The 19004-nt window shown below is 29.7% G+C and overlaps 1 protein-coding gene and 1 long non-coding RNA gene across 2 annotated transcripts; one reads left to right on the plus strand and one right to left on the minus strand.

Moving 5' to 3' along the window:
- Positions 1-484: 484 nt before the first annotated feature.
- Positions 485-18739, minus strand: LOC107068760 (uncharacterized). The gene is made up of 2 exons (XM_015325479.2): positions 16924-18739; positions 485-3867 (listed from the first exon to the last, which is right to left on the minus strand). The coding sequence occupies exons 1-2, from the start codon at positions 17906-17908 to the stop codon at positions 3362-3364; spliced, it is 1491 nt and encodes a 496-aa protein (XP_015180965.2). The 5' UTR covers positions 17909-18739; the 3' UTR covers positions 485-3361.
- On the plus strand, positions 3621-4572 carry LOC149032226 (uncharacterized). Its single transcript, XR_016176860.1, has 2 exons — positions 3621-3761; positions 4140-4572. It is a non-coding gene; the product is annotated as an uncharacterized LOC149032226 (long non-coding RNA).
- Positions 18740-19004: the final 265 nt, after the last annotated feature.

A 19004-nucleotide genomic window follows, 5' to 3' on the forward strand; every position in this document is an offset into this window, starting at 1 on the left:
TTTGACTTATTCTATGAGAACGAGTTGCTATATGTTGTTTAAATAAATTCAGTGATCCCATTCGTACGATAATTATCGTACGCGTCACATAATTTGAAGCCTTGTACGATCCAAAAATTAGCCTGTACGATAATTTTCGATTTTTCGATAATTTTACGGCCCTGTGTCGATCAGACGAACTAAAGTCTCTGGGATCACTGTGTTTAATTTTCTTCATATTGTATACCGTTTTAACATTCTGAAACTGATTAAGATAAGAAATTATATATATTTTAAATGTATTACACTTTTATATATGGGGTCATGAATAATTTGCTGAAAAGAAGATAAGTATAAATATTTGATTAAAATATCAACATAGATATTTAAGTAAGAAAAGTTTCCTTTTTTTTTTTTCAAGAATAAATGCAAAACAAAAAGAAATATACACATATATATATATATATTATATGTATTTAATAAATACGATTTGCGTGAGCTTGCGTTACGATTTAATACAATAATACTTTATTTCTTTCTACATAGCTCTAAGAGACATTACAGATTACTCACAATTTTATTATTATTAACAGTAGGAATCTTTTAGGTACCAGAGCTCTATCGTCTTAATCACAATAATTTATTTTTTTTTTTAAATATAGCGACGCAATAAGATATTAATACAAGAAGGAGTGAATGAGAATTTGTGGTTTTTTTTTCTTCAGTTTGTTATAATTTAAATGTTATTTTATTTTTGTCATTCACGATGATACGGTAACAAGTTGCCATAAATACAATAAAGGGAAAATTTATTTCCATACGATGCATATATCTATCCATAATTGTTGTTTTTTTTCTTTTTTAAAATTAATCCTTTGTTTTCATAAATATTTAATGACTATATAACGCAGAACATTGGAATAATAAAAAGAAAAAAAAAAAAAATCAAGTCATCGGTTTTTACAAATACAATATGTGCGTATTTGAAAATTTTTAATGCAGATTTATATATCACAAAGCTTCTTAACATGTTGACTGCTACGCACTTTTCACATGAATTTTTTATTATTAGATGCATATTTTGCTGAAATTTTTTTACAGCTGATAAAAGGAGTTATATAATTGTGTTTAATGCATTTATAATGCATTATTTATGGTGAGGTCACCGGTAACCCCCAAGGCCGCTGTAGATCACTGTCGTGATTATCAGTTGTTTCAAATTGTTTAAAAATGGTAATAGGTTATAATTTATAGAAATTCATAGTTGATTTGTCTGTTTAGTTATAGTTGATCAAATGACTGTTTATAGTTCACTAGTGTAAAAAAAAACTAAAATATTACAGGAAATTGGCATAGAGCTTTTACAGATTACGTGTGTTGTAAATTAAATGGTCTTATACAAATAAAAGTAACTAGAAAATATTTTAATTCCCGATTTTAGGATGAAGTTAATGATGTATTTAATGAAATGTTCTGATGATGAAGATTGCATTTTATCAAGCAATTATCTACAGAAATAACGTCGTTACATGTCATGTGTATATTTTTCTTATAATTATAAAATTATTTGTGCATGTTCAATATGTCATTATTTTCTTTAAACCCTTATAAAAACAATGGTATTATCTATACATTTATCAGTATTTATATTTACTCTAATTATGTATTTTTACTATTGGTCGTGTCGAGGTTACCGGTGACCCACACGGCAGTCAACCTGTTAAACTTTTCCATTTGGCGACTCTTCTTCATCCAAGTAAATATTTTTGCCAGTTACGCGATCCACACTTTGAGAAGCCCTGGTATAACACATTCGTTTTTTTTTTTTTTTTAATTTTACAATTAGAATGATGATAAATAAGTACATTATTTTTTATAACACAAAAGTGAAGCTGGATAAGTTTTGTACGTAATATATTTGAAAAGTTTCGAAAATAAAAGTGATTTTAATCGAAAATACAAATTATTCTTATCCGAGATTTCAAAACTTTTCAATCTCATTCTCGTATATATCGTATCGTTGATTTTCGTTTATTATTTTTTTGTTCTTTTATTCGTCGGCGAATGTTTCTAATTTTCTTCAAGTGATATAGATTAATATTTTCTTCGTCATTTCCTTTTTCGATACATCAAGCTTGCGCGCGCTCGCGTACGCAAAATTCTATTTACATATAAATACACAAATAATATTTTTAATTTCTAGACTAAATTAATCGCGTTATCGTGGTATCACAATAACATATATAGATATAGTTTATTTTTATAATAATAATAATAATAATAATAATAATAATAATAATAATAATAATTATAATTATAATTTTACGTGTAAGGACATAATACTTCGGGAAATATGGCACTTCATTATGAAGAAACCTTTTTCATTAAGGGTTTATAATTAACGAGTCATCCTATACATTTTGATGTTACACGTTACATGTATATATATATATATGCTTATCATATATTTATATTTATGTATTTTGTTAATTGTTTCGCGATATTTCATTTAATTATTTTGTATATCGTGTATATTCTTCTGTGTGCAAATTATTTTTTTGTTATATACGTTAAGCTAACGTATTGTGTATATGTTTGTCTGTTGTGTATCTATGTATATATATATTTTTTTTATATAGTATTAGTTATTTTGGTATAATCGTATTTATTTTAAATCATTTACAAATGTACATATATCGGTTTTAAGTCAGAGAATTAGAAAAAGTAAATTTTTGTTTAGTCTAAATCAAGACATGAATTATTTAAATTAATATCATTACAGGAATTAATCGATTTGTTTTTCGTTAATTGTATTTTTGCATTTTTTCTTAGATTTGTGATTTTACATTGGTAGTAGAATTATTTAATTTAAAGGTAATGCGTTACTTTAAAACGTATTATTTTCTTTCGTTTTAATCTCACGAAATTTCAATTAAAAATATCCTTACTAAAGATCATTGAATAAGATAATTTACAATGGTAACGCTGTAGCACGAAGCAATAAGAGCTCGCTCGTATATCCTGTGTAATAATTTACATAACAATTAATCATAAATATTCCCTGGGATTAAGACGAATGTTCACACTTGTGCTATCTAACTAACAAACTCTGAGAACTCTTGTATCTCGAGTTTAATATCAATTATAGAAAAAAAAAAATAAAACCAGAGTATAACATGTGTTATATTTGACAAATGTCATAGTTTAAATAATATCATTATGAATGAAGTTGGTGAACGAAATAATATTTGACTTAAGAGAAAGTATTAGTTTGTTTGTCTCATTGGCTAGATATATCAATTATTTGGTGTTCTCCATTTAAAGAGGGTTCATTTAAACAATCATCGTCTCTTTGTAAAACGAAAGGTCATAAATGATCGAGTTAATCTTTGATCGATATAGGTGGTGATTCTTGACTATTGTCGCTGGTGAAACTTGATAAGCTAAGTCCAGCAATATTGTCCTGATTGGTTGTTGCTTGGTGATTGCTAGTCGGTGAATTGCTGCTACTCCTCGTACCAGTTAGTTGACTGACGTTTCCACCATCAGCTGGTATAAGACCCTCCTTCATTCTCTTCTTCTGCTTCATTCGTCTATTCTGAAACCAGATTTTCACTTGCGTCTCGTTTAGTTGAAGGGCCGAGGCTATTTCGATGCGTCTCGCGCGTGTCAAGTACTTGTTAAAATGGAATTCCTTTTCCAATTCGGTTAGTTGTTTGTTAGTGAAATTCGTACGACCGGTATTGTTGAAGCCACCTGTTATACCAGCTAATGGGCCTCCGGTAAGACAGTTCACGGTACCACTCGTTGAATTTCCATAAACCGACGAATTCGAACTGCCGACCGTGTTACCAATAAAATCACCAGCATTGTGAGTCGTCTTGGTGGCTGTAAACAGAACGTTTATTGTTAAATAAGTTTCAAATTTGTGATTGTTAAAACATTGGATGAACATTTTATAAATATTATCAAATATATTTTTAATCGATGTATATTAGAATTTAATTATTGGTTATGCGGATGATTACAAATTTCAAGACGTTTCATGAAATAAATTGAATTATATTTTAATTTTATATTCTCGCGTTCTTATTACACCATTGGGAAAAAAATTAATCAATTATAATATTAAAACTAATTAGTTCTTTCCAATTGTGTAGGGGTCATTTGTTTGGATGACTTTGTATTAGCTACCGTTGAATACAAAGCGGCTTATCCTCTTACGATTAGAAAAGAGAGTAAAATATTATTGGAAAGCAATATGTGTAGTCTGAGATTAAGTTAAATCCTTTAAGTGACAGCCCTCTCATGTCCAACACAGCTGGTCAGTTCTCGGAAAGTAGTTTTTGGGGAAGATGACCTGTACAAGAAGGTGAACGGACGATAGGGTTAAGCCCTATGATTGGATCAAATTGCATCAGCTGTTATTAACAGATTACGTGAGGTTGAATGTATCGTCGTTAGATTATGTGTAGTTATTTTTTTATACAAATAATAAATTAAATAAATATAGGATTTTTTTCAAATTTTATACTCATTTAATGATGTTTATGAATAGCTTTTCTTAATAATTAAAGAAAAAATTCAAAGAAATATATTTATAAGACTATATATATATACATATTTAATTAAAGATATGATTGAATAGAATAGTAAGTGTCTATAATTTATTGGATCAATAATTAATAATCTTTAGGCTTCTTAACTATTAATTTACTAATTGTCTCTATTATTTCTTAAGTATTTCTATACGTCTTGCTTCTTTACTACTAAATTATCGTCGTACTTCTTTCCAGGATTATTCTTTTCGCAAAAGCACTTTTTACAATTTCTCACACTTTTAGCTTCAAATTATATTCTATTGTCCTTTCGTTATGCACATTAGAAATATCTATTTAAATTTATTCTCGAAAAATTAACATACATATTCAGTAACGATTGTTTTCGAATATCCATCTCTTAACCGTTCCTTGTTTTTATATTTATTTACACTTTCATTTTCAAATATTTCCTAATCCCACAAAAATAAATGAATGAACAAGAATTCGAATTATTACATAAATAAAGATATTTATTTTTTGCAATAGGTGAAAATATTATTACAGCGACAATATCGCCAGATGAAATAATCTAATTTAGTTGTCTATAGGGGAAAAAATTAAAAAAAAAAAAAAAAAATAAAGAAATGAAACACCTCGAGGAAAGAAGAATAAAAAAGGGGGCAGAGGGAGACTCTCGTTTGCGCATTATGAAAATTAGGTTGTTATTTAGACTGCTGGTATGTGGAGATCAATTTACTTAATGGCTGAGGGTGGACGAAACTGTCAAGCCAACGCCTTAAAGTTACATCTTTTATATCAGAGGCTAGGTACGTATTATGTGTATATTTACCATAAACTTCTCTTTTGTTTTGTTTCTTTTTTTTTTTTTTTTTACTCCTTTATACTTTTTCCAGTCTTCGAAAATTATTTATCCATTTAATAATGCGCGTTCGGTTAGGAATAATTTATGAGTTTGATTTCAAAAGTTCGACATTTTTTTTTATTTATCTGCGAACATTTAACTAGCTAATCATTTTGTTTTTTCTTTTTTTTTTTAGTTCAAGTGTGAGAAAGAAAAGAATTATTTAAACGAATTTGTTGAAAAAAAAAAAAATGTGAGAACGTATAGTGAAACGTGAGTTTGGTTGGACGAAAACCATACATAAAGTCAGTAACGTTCTGTCCGGTAGTCTTGCTAAGGTACTAAATTGATGAATGAGTCGCGAAAACGGGAAACATTTCATTCAATCTCTCCGTCGTGTCTGATAGAACTTGTCCAAGTTTATCATTCGGTTTGGAGAAGCGTAAGCTTAATGGCCATGAGAACTAACTTCGAGAACGATGGTCATTTATAAATAATTCATACTTTTAGACGATACAAATTGTTTATACAATATTTATATATATATATATATATATATATATATATATATATATATATATATATTTTAGATTGTTTCCACGTTTTCTATATGTAAATTGGAATTTTTATACATTTTTATATATATATATATAGGTATTTTTATTTCTATTGCATAGAAAAACAATAATCATTGATTGAATTTATTTTTTCGAAAGTTGCATAATGCATAAAATTTTTTTCTATTTGTAAATTATGCATCTTACAAATTTTTGTAAATATTTGAATATTTATTTTTATTGCGTAGAAAAAACAATAGAGTTAGTGTGATTGAAGTTTGCATTCTTTTATTTTATTTTATCTTTTTAAATTTGCTTAATTAAAATATACAATGTTTTAAGTTTGTAAATTATTTGTCTTGTAAATTTGTGTAAATATTTAGGTAATTATTATTATTTTTTTTTTTTTTTATGTAAAGAGATAATTGAGTTTGTTGGAATCATTGATTAAAATGTCTACTGTTTGTTTTTGAAGTTGCGTGATGCATAATACGAGTGCATCTTGACGATAGTTATAATCACAGTGAAAAGAGAAGATGATTGAAGGGCTGTTTCAGTAGATTATGAAAAGATAATTAACAGTGTCAACGCCTTCTTTGACTCAGCAATGTTAAAGTCCTTTCTGTATAACATCTATCGGTTCTTCCTTTACTCTTTAATTCCACCCTTAAGGTACCCTTCTCCGTTCTACCAATTTCTCATTTATCCTCGAGACAAATGATTTCCGACTTAGGGTCGTTTTGCATAGCAATGGATTCGTATCGATGATCAAAGAATATTCCTGTCTTATTTGCTTTAATTCTTGTTTTTTTTTTTTTTTTTAATTTATACTTTCTGTGAAAGAATAAAAAAAAAACTGTAGATTATCGTAAATAAATTAATGATTATTAATTTGTTTATAGTCGGAAAAATGTACCAATTACTTTATACAGAATTCGAAATATATTGAAATAGGTTTCGATAGAGTAAAATAAAAAAGATAAGTAAATAATTACTACAATAATTTTATCTATATTAATAGATTTAGATTATTAATATAGATTATTTACTAATTATTAGATTATTTAGAATTTTATATATTAATCTTGATATATATATATATATATATATATATATAAATATAATGCTCCAGTGAATATAAATTAATATTTTTAGATTATAAGCTTGTGTCTCGAAGATTACGATAATCCATTTAGTTACGCTTGTTAGATAACGTCTTATAATTTTCATGATTTTTATCTTTCTATTAATTAATTTATTACGCGTTATTTAATATAATTATGTTAACGTAATTATCTTATGTTAAATCAAAAAGTTATCGCAACATTACGACAATATATATTTTTGTTTAATGCGTTTCCTAAATAGAATACACAAAAATAGATTATATATATTAAAAAAAAAAAAAAAAAAAAAAAGAAGACAGGATAAATGTTTCGATCAAATATCAAGATACCTTATTTTTTTGCCTACTTCGGAAAATATATCAGAGTTCGGATGTTATTCTAATATTTATTTAGGAACTTTTGCTCGGCGTTAGATCGTGAAATGAAGACACCGATATCGATTAAATACAGCTGTTTCGCAATAAGATTTTTTATTTTGATGTTATATGTGACGTTATTAAAGAAAAATTGAATTTTTTATCTTCGTGTCGATAAAAATAAAATCGAATGTAATTGCGGTAATCGTTATTTAATTTAAGAATAATTTGAAAAGATGTGAAGAGCACGGGTAGAGTGTATCGAAATCTGTATTTTTTCCTGTAACGTAATACCATAATATATTTCACCTATTTCCCCTTCTCGGTTTTACTTTCTAACCCCACACTTCCTTACTTCATCTGTCCCTCATGGCTTTTAGCCTTTGAATAATATTTGAATTGCATAATGTACTTTAGATCCTACGCGAGGGTGTTATTACCGCATAAGAGCAGATGATCTTGTGTGATGAAGGGATTGTTTACTGTCGGTTACCTCTAAGAGGAAAATCTACTTGATATACGTATACAATGCATTCGATGATCTTTTCAATTTTTAAAGATGAAATACATATATGTATATGCCGGCAATTATGATAATAGCATAAGTCAAAAAATTGCAAAAATTCATTTGATGATTTATTGCGTATCACAATTATTTATATTAACAGTTTATTTGCGATTGAAATAAAAGTTACATTATAATGTATTTATCAATTGGAATGATTTTAATTATAATACAAATTATGAAAAAATAAATGTTTTCAATTTTTTTTTTTTTTTTTTTTATTTAAACCGTTACCATAATTACTGGGACATCAATTTAATAATTAAAGTAAGCAAATATTTTGCATAGTAATTATTTATTTATTTATTTATTCATTTTTTGTTTTTTTTTTTTTTTTTTTTAATTTTATTCCTTCTTTCATTTGAATTCTTTTTCTTCTAATCGAATGTAGTTAGATGTTGAGATAATTGGATCAAAAGCAAAAGTAGTCGAACTACTAGATAAAGATAGATGAGGCTTAGCAGATTTTTCTATACTCCTTTTCCGATTCACGTATCTCTCTTTCTTTCTTTCTTTCTTTCTTTCTTTTTCTTTTTCTATCCTACCTGTCTTTCTTATGTTCTTGCATGCAGTAAGTAAAATAATAATATTAAGCCGCGGGTAAGATTTAATCGGCAAGCCTTTGAACGAACGTGGACTGGCTAGCTTGCTGGCGTGTACGGGTTGAAACCTTGCTCAGCAGTTGGATAATCGTCGTCTACTTTTTTGTTTATGTGTGATGGTGAGATCTTACAATTAGAGTTTATGTGTATTTACATATATTTATATGTATTAATATACATAACACCATATACGCGAATATTACATAATATTTCTTATATAAGATATTTGAAATTTTTTTATGTGATATCATTTTTAATAATATTATTTTTGGTTTCTTTTCTTTTTTTTTTCAAACGAGCTACGCCATATTTACATATTTAAATATTTTTATTTATTATTAAAATTTATATTCTTAGATAAAAATAACTGAAAAATCTTGAACTAAGAATTTTTAACTTGATTTTTCGGTTTTAAAACGATTAATTTATATCATTTAATTTAATCTATGTCAGTATAGCATTTTGTTTGATTAAAGTTGTTAATTGTTAATTTTATTAGCGTGTTAACGTTCAGTCGTTTGTAATTAATAAACGATAGATTCGTAGATTTGGTAAAAATGAGAACTTTTAATTTCTTACTTTTTTTTGTTGAATATCAAAAATGTTTTGAAGAGACGTAGAAAGGGCGTTAAAAGTCGTCGACATTTATCGCAAGTAGTATCGTGGTAAGCCTAATTTTAGCGGGGAATGTCCAAGCGCATTTACGAACGTACACGAAGCGCGGATCTTGTCGAACGTGCTGCACGCACCCCTTTTATATTACGTTACACACAGAAAATACGTTATATATATATATATATATATATCTATATTTATTCATATAGGTATTATATACCATTTTTATATACGACTGTGACTCAGAATATTAACTATCATAATAATAAAATCAACGTGCTCGACAAGATACGACGACCGATGCGTGGAAGCTGAACAGACGGAATTACCTTGGTTATATTTTGTTTCATTTCCTTTGTTCGCGAATGAAAGAATAACATATGCATCCACAGTACTATTAAAACTAGTATGTGTAGGTATTTAAATATTAGTATAAGCATATATGTATAGATGTAATTTAATTTTTTTCTTCGATATGTTTATTAGGTGTAACCGTACTATTGTTAGATATGATAATTATCAAAGGAATATTCATTCAATGTGTTGGTATATGAAAAAATGAAGTTAACAATTTTCTGATCTTAAACAATGATAGAAAATTCTAATCAAAATTATGAACTAATTAATTAATCATATCTTAGAATTTGACGTGAACAAATTATATTTAATTTATTACTTTGTAAATAATTTGTTAGATAATAATAATCGACAGGTAAAATTAGGTACTTAGATAGTCTAAGGTTGGTCGAAGTCGATGGTAATTCGTCGGAGGCACGGATGCGGTCAATACGAGTTAAGAGAGACCGACGTAGAAAGAAAGAGTGAGAGTGAAAAAGAGAAAGAGAAAGAGAGTCAGACCAGTTGACTGAAGTACCGCGGAAATGAAAATCAGCGTGAGCGAGACACGTGGACAGGAGGGTGGCGAACGAACGAACGAACTAACGAACGAACGAACGAACGAACAAACCAACCAACGAACGAACCTAACGAACGTCCAGCTGGTATTAGTGACGTTAGTGATGGTGTTGGTGTTGATGTTAGTGTTGGTATTGTAGTGGTGGCTCGGTGTGGGATATGGGGTTGCCAGGTTCGGCGGGTGGCAGCCCTGTTGGAAACACGCGAACGATCCTCTGATCCCCTCTTGAGATATCGGCCACTCACTCACGCGTCCGGCGCGTTTGCCGCGAACGGAACGGAATGGAACGGACCGGAGCGGAGCGGCCGCGAACGCTCGCCTTTGCCTCGACCCAACTTTTCTCTTCTTTACTCTCTTTCTTATTCCTGGACACACGTCTCTCTTCGATACACGTATATTCCTTATTTTTCTCTTTTATTTATACTCACTTTCTTTTCTCTCGAGACGTTCTCAGGGCCGCTCATATATTAGCCTCTTCTATGATTAGTTCCTTCTTTTCTTTTTTCTTTTCTTCTGTTGGACTTAATTAATACACATTTTGAAAAAAAAACCATATTTTCTACTTTGTTTGTTTTTTTTTCGGGGGTTTTTGTTTTTGTTTAAGAAAAATTAATTCTTAATTCATCTTAATTATTTGTTGTTTCAGTTTTTTATTTCAATTTTTTGGAATATAAGTATTATAATATTTTGAAGAATAAGTAGATTAGTAGATTTTTAAGGAATCTATAAGGGTGTAATATTAAGGCAGACTTTTTCGAGAGAGAGAGAGAGAGATTCGATTTTAGTTAACTCATGGGCGGCGCGGCGTCCCTGAATACGTTCGGATCGAGAGTCGATAACGAAATGCATATTTTAAGGTGGCCTAAAAGGTGATAGTCTTCGAGGAAATGGGACGATCTCTCGGAAATGGGATGAGAAATCTCTGGGAAATAAATTCTATAGAACAATGACGATAAGGATTATCAAGATTTTGAAGATTCTCAAGAGTTTGACATTTTTCGTCGTATTATTATTTAATATATATCGACGTTTATCGATGTACTTTTTTTTTTTTTTTTTTATTAATATATACGCATGAATCTTTTTATATTCTTCGAAAAACAGTTATGCTTGTTATTTTTTTGTATCACGATAATTGAGGAACAAGCAATGAAGTTTCTTGTTCATTCTAATTAGATGAAATGTAAAGTATATATGTCAGATATTATTTTACAAGCAACCTATATAGTATGTTTATGTTAGTCGAACAGTAAAACTTGTTCAACTTGCTTCCTCATATAGTTATATCGTAAAAAACACTATAATAATAATAATGATATCAGCAATATTATATATGTGACGATGCAGATGAAGATCGTTAAAAATAATACTTGTTTACCAAGTTTTCTTTTTGATTATTTGCTGTGGGAAGATAATCCAGTACTCGATAGATTACTTTTATTGTATCGAGGTTTAAAAATAGTGGTAGTACTATTTTAGAATTTGTAATAGTCTTGATAGATCAATTTGATATTTGTACGATAGTTCATATTAAAAAAAAAAAAAAGAATTTTTTATTATTAAATTTTAACATTAGTCCTATGATACATGAGGATAGATTACAAAATTTTTCAGTCTCAATAAAAACTGTTATTTTATTATTTTGTTTTTTTTTTCAATAAAAAGAAGTAATCGTAAAAAATTGTTTGTATTAGGTTGTAAAAAAGTGTCGAATAAAATGGAAGAATCTCGTTCTTGGATAGAAAAAGAAAATTAGGCATCCCAGTAGATTTTTTTACACACGACTACTCATTTGTCTCCGCATTTTCTCTTTCTCTCGATATTAGCAATCCTGCTATTGAGCGCATCGTCTGAGAAAAGAAATCGAGTTTAGTATGATAGATCGGTTGGCAAAGGCTGACAGCGTTGCGACGCTCTTTCCATTTTTTTTTTTTCGGGGAACCCTGCGCAAGTGTCCCCAAGGCAGCAACAGCAGCAGCGGCAACAGCCCCTTTTCGTAGCAGCCCTTAAAGCATCATGGAGTTAGGCATCCCTCCAGAAGTCTTCTGTCTTTTGGACCCCCTGGTACGTGTATACGAGTACGACAAGGTCTAGACTGACGAAGGGGAAAACGAGAGGTATTGTGAGATCTCCGCCAACCAAAAAACTTAACCAACCAAAATCCACCAGAGTCTTCCCACCAGATCTTCCTTCTGACCACGCCCATCCTCTTATTTTCTTTTTTATCGAATCTAACACTTTTTCATTAAAATTATCAATAATCTTCTTTTTTTTTTTTTATACTCTTTCGTGTGTTTCGTGTGTTTCGTGTGTTTTAATTTAATTTGCTAATTTGTTTCATTCGAGATATAATGCAGTTTTAAATGATATTTTTGAATTAGCAGCATCTTTGTTTTGTAGAATGTTAGGATTTAGAAGAATTGAATGTTATGTTAAGATTCTATTTAGGAAGGTCCGTTTAAAGGGTAACAAAAAACAAATCTTAATTTTTTTTTTATAAAATAAAATAAAATGGTTTATATGTTAGGCTTAAAACTTGTACATTCAATCACGTATATCTACATAAATTATATTTCAATTTTATCGTGTAATTATTTGTATTACACAGTACCAATCGTATAATTTGAGTTATCGAGTAACCAAATTTTCAATGATTTACCCTGCATACATTTGATAATTTTATATACAACTTAATTATTAAGATGAAGTAAATAAAAATAAAAGTAAAATTAGCTCGAAGAAATAAATATTTTGGAAGGATAGAAAAATTCAAGTGATCATAGGAAAAGTAATTTCGTAAAGATTTGAAATGAAGTGGGTAATAGCGTGAAAGAGTAAAAGATAGAGCGATGAAGTTAGGGGTTTCATAAGAGAGGGTTGGGAAAATCACAGTACGATTTGCATGTTCCGCGGCAATTGGTGCTTCTCACCCTTCTCGATTCTCAGGCTGCTGTTATTAATTCGATTATAATGAGCTATTAAGCGTAGTGCCGGTACCTAACTCCGACAAGCTCCATTTAACAAGCTTTGAACGAGAACGTTCTCTCTCACTGTTAGGAGAAAAGCATGCTAGACGGTTATACATGTATTTACATTGCTGTCCCGTATCTTTCGAGCAAGTTAATGTGAAGTTAGGGGAACCGGTCTAGTGTTTTAAGATGTCTCATTTCTCGCTTAACATCGATTCTGACGTTTTCACAGCTGCTTTCCGATACCCGGCTTAATCCGTTGTAAAAAATATTAATAATCATTTCAAAGAATTCCACGCTCGATACTTCACTTATATTTTATCATCTAAATAAAGATTTCTCAAGATCTTTTACTGTTATGTTATCATATTTGAATAATATTATCTAACAGGATATCTTTTATTACATATTTTTGCGCTTTTTTTCTTTTTCTTTTTTCCTTTAAGTACTTACTTCACGTTTCCATTATTTTATCATATAAATTTAAGATTTGTAATATGTATATTTCTTTTTGTTTTATATGTTTTGCGTTTTAATGAAACGTCGAGTTATACTATTCAAAACTGCTCTCTCATCGAACAGTTAATTGATCCCGTTAAGAAATTTATTTTTAATAAAGAAAAAGTTGTGTGTTTTCATTTATTTCTCAAATTTTTCTATTACATTGCTACATTTGAAAAAGAAAATATTCGCAGGACAACTTCATACTCATATATTTTTATTTATTTATTGTACGTTTGTGTGTGTTTGTGTGTGTGTGTAAGTTAGCAATTAGAAATTTAATTCTAATCTATGTATACGTAATCGATAAATATGTGTGAGAGAGTACTTTTGAGATTTGACGTATATAAATCTAAACCGGTTCTATCCCATTCAATATTTAATTCCGATATCTTAATATTAGCCTATGTTAGTTCTTTCTCATCGATGATTAGTAAAAATCATTTGATTACTAGTTATTATTTAGTGTGATTGGTGTTAATGATTACGTATTTCCTTTTGATACTTCAATTACTTATCTATCTAAAGATCGACAGATAAAAAAGTTTATTTCATTTTGTTTGAGATGTTTTTAATGGAGATATTTGTTTATTATCTTTTATGTTATAAATGTGAATATTTCGAAGTAATATGAAATTCAAAATAATTATTTGTCTCTTTGAAGAACTATTGTATATTTAAACAAAACAAAAACAAAAAATGTATTTTAAACAGCATACATTTTATTATCAAAAATTTTAGTTATTTTATTTATTGTTAAAACGGTATTTGTTAATCGAATAATATAATACGTGTATATAATATTTTGTGTCCTAAAAACATCACAGAGAGGGTATAGTAAGTAACCTTATCGTTATCAACTTGAAGTTTTCTTTTTTGAACGGTCATGATTTCGTCAGACAAATTTAGTTTCATGAATTCCCTTTGCAATGGCAAATCTTATCGTATTATTTATCGTCTTATGTTAGTTATCGACACATAGAATTTGACTACCACGTTTTTGTTATATTTTTATGTTAATAAATTTGTCGTTGTGATTAAAAATCTTTGGTATTTACAAACAAGGTGATTAACGTTAAGAATTTTACTTACGTCAATTTGTTAATATAAAAATATAAGATTCTAAAAAAAATATTTAAATAAATTAGATCTATGTAAAAATGATAAATAAGAATTATTTAAATTATAGGGATACATGTCTTTAGATTTTTTATATACAAAAAAAAAAAAAAAAGAAAAATCATGATAAATATTTAACAAAAAAAAAAAAAAAAAAGAAAAAAGAATAATTTTGTTATTGTACTTGTATATGAATACCATTAAAAAACAGCGTTTAAAATAAATTTTTATGTTGTATATATGTCTCTTTGAATTTTTTGAAAAGTATCGAGATCTATCATATCGTAAGCAAACGTTTGTATATGAGAGATAGGAATTCAACGAGTGGCGCTTCCACGCTTGATTTATGATCATACTGGGTAGGACATTCTCGTAAACCTCGAGTATCTTCTGTTCCTCGTTTCGTGTGCATAATCTTATCTATTACGTTTACGAGTGTCGCATAGGCGTAAACGGTAGTCAAACTGTTTAGCGTGATAATATTAATCTATGATTGTAGGTCATTAATAATAATATTTTTTACATGTTATTTCATTATTTTTCTTATTATTATATTAGGTATATTATTTTTATTTTTTATTTTTAATTATTGAAATTATGAAAATATTATAAGAAATATTTTATTATTTTTTACGTTTTAATCACACGGCCTTAAAGAATAGTTCTTTGTTAATCATAGAAATTAAAAAGATATTAAAAGAAAAATATTATATTATTATATATACAAATTTTTTATCATAGTTTAAATATATATATATATATATATTTTTTTTTATTTTTTCTTATTGTAGAAATAAAGAAAATATTAGAAGAGATGTTATTTTTGATTGTTTTAAAAATTCTAATCCTTGCTTAAATATTGTTTTTCTTTTTTTATTATTATTATTATTATTACAGAAATTAAGAAAATATTAGAAGAAGTATTTTATTGTTGTTTAAAAAATGTTTGCCTATTGTATTTTTATTTTGACTTTTAGAAGTAATATGATGTCAAGAATGCAATGATAGAATGTTTAGAAGTTCAAGAACGTGGTGCTTTACGTTCTTAGAAGCATGATTTCGACTCGTGTTCTCGATTTAAGTAACGACATGACCTAATCGCGTCTCGTTGAGAATACTTTACATGAATTCATGTACAAACACGATATACGAAGATGTAGATACGAAGCCTAATCGACCGATTCTGAAGAGAACTTTTCACTTGGGTGGCGAGTTCAATTAAGATTGACGCACAAGTGAAATGTGACGTACATACGTTTCGTCGACTTTTTTTTTTTTTTCTATTTCTTTTTGGTAGTAGTAAATATATGTAAATTACGTCTCCTGCGTGATTTATAAATAATTCTAAGAAAAAAAGTATGACGAGTCATTCCTTTTTAGTAGTAAGGAACGTTAAATCTTCAAAGTTTATGCTAATTTATGAAAGTCATCTACGTTATATTTCTTTTTTTTTTTTTTTTTTTTTTTTTTTAATTCCAATAAAAGAAACAAATGTAATTTAAAGTTTTCAGTATTAATTCAATTTTAGTATTAATTGCAAATAAAATTCAATTTTAATCGGATTTAAAATATTATTTCTTATCACTCTTATTGAGTGAACTTCGAATAATCTGCAAATTATATGCTTTCACTATTGTCAATTTGAAATAACATGTCTTTCGTAACTATCAATTCATTATGCACAATTTGCAATGCTTGTGCATCGTTTTTTATATGTTTTTTTGTCTTCTTTTTTTTTCATCTCTTTGATGCAAGTATGCGTGTTTGTATACACGTCCACCTACATTTGTCGTTATATAAAACCAAGCAGAAATTATGTTACATGTATCATATTGCTGTACGTATGTAAGTTAACTATACAATTGTAAATCTTGTGGCGTTTGTTATCCGGTTTCTGTTAAAGTAAATAATATTTTATAATTATCAGTGAATTATTAAAACTTATTAGAGAAAGATATGCAATTAAGTTGTAAAATAACAAAATTTTATAACTATTCATTTGATTTGATTTTTGCTTATCGAACATTGGCTTATAATAATTGAACAAAATTGTTATTTATTAAGCTTTTCGTATGTTCTATATTGAGAATGATTACTATTATCTTTATTGGGTTGATATTTTAATCAATCAAGATGTATTATTATTATTATTATCATTTGACTAATTTCGAATGAATGTTAATTATCTACTTGAAAATGGAAAGAAAAACTTACCAACAGGCTTAGGAACGTTTCTTTTAACCTGCATCCATTTATAAGTAGGTACTTGAGCCTGCTGCTGTTGTTGTTGTTGCTGTTGGTGCTGATGAGAGTGTTGCTGATGATGAGGATGCTGAGGGTGTTGTTGCTGTTGTTGCGAATGTCCTGGTTGTGGAAGAGCGTGATAAGATGTTGGATCACGATTCTCTTCCTTGTAATGTCCTGTAGGATGTCCCGGAAATTCGTTCTGTCTGATTGGTGCGTGATAGTGAAGAGAATCTTCATATTGGTGGACGTAATTAGGAGTAGCACCGATTGGTATCTGGTATTCAGGCTCGTGTCGATGATGAGAAGGATGATGATGATGATGATGATGATGACTAGAGGTTGGTTGATGCAAATCAAGTTCCGTTCTTTGATGGGTTTGTAGGGTAGCAGTTTGATGAAGACTCGGAGGATGATGGTGGTGGTGGTGATGATGGTGATGATCCTCTCTATAGGTGTTTTGCTGTACATGGTAACTTTGATGGGGTTCGTTCGAGCCATGGGATCCTGTATGTGGTTGTGGGTGTTGCTGTTGCTGCTGCTGCTGTTGTTGTTGTTGTTGCGGTTGTTGCGGTTGTTGACCAGAGTATGTCGAGGAGGAAGCATAATCAAGATTGGTATAACTTAGGCCGTTCTCCGATGAAATGATTGCCGTTGTGGTACCATCCTCGTGCAGTACAGCTCCCGTCGGCGAGTAGAAACTCTGAGGTGGTGTACTCGAAGAAGCACCAGATTCCGCAGTCAAGAAACTCTCGGATGATGAAGATGAATAAGGAGCCACTGCAGTCTGAGGATAGTAATGACCCGGTGCAAGATCCGGTGATGGTGGTACGGAGACATGACCACCGACGGTAGAAGTCTGATGATGGTGATTTCCTTGGCCGGCGAACACGTAGTTGGGATATGAATCTGGCTTACCGTAGGTCCCGTACATGCCCATGTCCATCATCATCATCCTTCTGGCGATGAAATGAATACATCAACGACTCACAGTCCACCACCACGTTATTCTTCACTGTTCACATCGACTGAAAAGAAAAGTCTTAGAAGTTCTTCAATATAGAGAACTAAAATGTTCTCTACATCGTTACAGCTCAACCACACTCAGACAACACTTTCAGAGAGTCTAATTAATTTAATTTAACCTTAATTTCTCACGATCAAAAGATTAATTGTAAATTTAAAGTTCTTTAAAAGTTCATCCGAAATCAGTCATGGACTACTACATCGTAATATTTTTTGACAAGTTGTTTTTCATGATAAAATATAAAAACAATAGCTTCGCGATGTTTTTTTTTGTCAGTACGTTGTCAACATAATAAAATTATGAGATCAGGCTCGATAAGTACGCTATCGTACGAGTCACGTTAGTCAAATACGTTTTAGTAATCGATTCGAGATAGAAAAACTTATCCAATTAGATAAAACACTTAGGACAGTCGATTTTTTATCTATATCACAATGTCTTCGATTAGTTGTAGTTACACTATAATTCAATAAGATATCTTTTAGTTTGATAAATTTATTAAAATATATGTTTTTCTTATGAATGATCACATTGAACACTTTGGATGTTTATTGGTTGCATCGAAATAGCTAAGAATAAAATGTGGGAAGCGTCGATTAGTGATTATGTGGAGAAAGTATGCACGAGTCGACGTGAACGACGAGGCCCGCTCAACTGGACTGGCTAGGTTGTAGCTTGCACGCAGGTGAGACTGACCCGCCGAGTTTAGCTGTGTCGAAGTTCTCTTTCTCTCTCTCTCTCTCTCTCTCTCTCTCTCTTTTTCTCTCCTTATTTTACTCGCTCAGGCTCCCCAGACTTTCCCCCTGTTCAGGGCAGATACGTTCGGAGCAGAGAACGTGGCTAGCTTCAGGCGGCTACCTAGTACCATGGGCGGAGCTTACATTAGGGTCACGTGGTACTACATGGGCGGTACCAACCAATCAAGTACGAGTCTGCGCGTCCCAAGTTCGCGTCCGCATGATGGATCACCCGCGGTGGATTTTATTTTCCGTTCATTCTTTTTATCTGCCGCGCTGCAGTTGAC

This window comes from Polistes dominula, unplaced genomic scaffold (genome assembly GCF_049000335.1).
Source record: "Polistes dominula isolate Pdom_NZ unplaced genomic scaffold, Pdom_raw_medaka contig_33, whole genome shotgun sequence".
NCBI lineage: Eukaryota > Metazoa > Arthropoda > Insecta > Hymenoptera > Vespidae > Polistes > Polistes dominula.

Bases quoted from the DNA above. Each gene is read 5' to 3' on its own strand.
- LOC107068760 (XM_015325479.2), bottom strand. From the start codon at position 17,908: ATGATGATGATGGACATGGGCATGTACGGGACCTACGGTAAGCCAGAT. The intron at 3,868-16,923 runs GTAAGTTTTTCT...TTCTGTTTACAG, and splicing joins AAACGTTCCTAAGCCTGTTG to CCACCAAGACGACTCACAAT.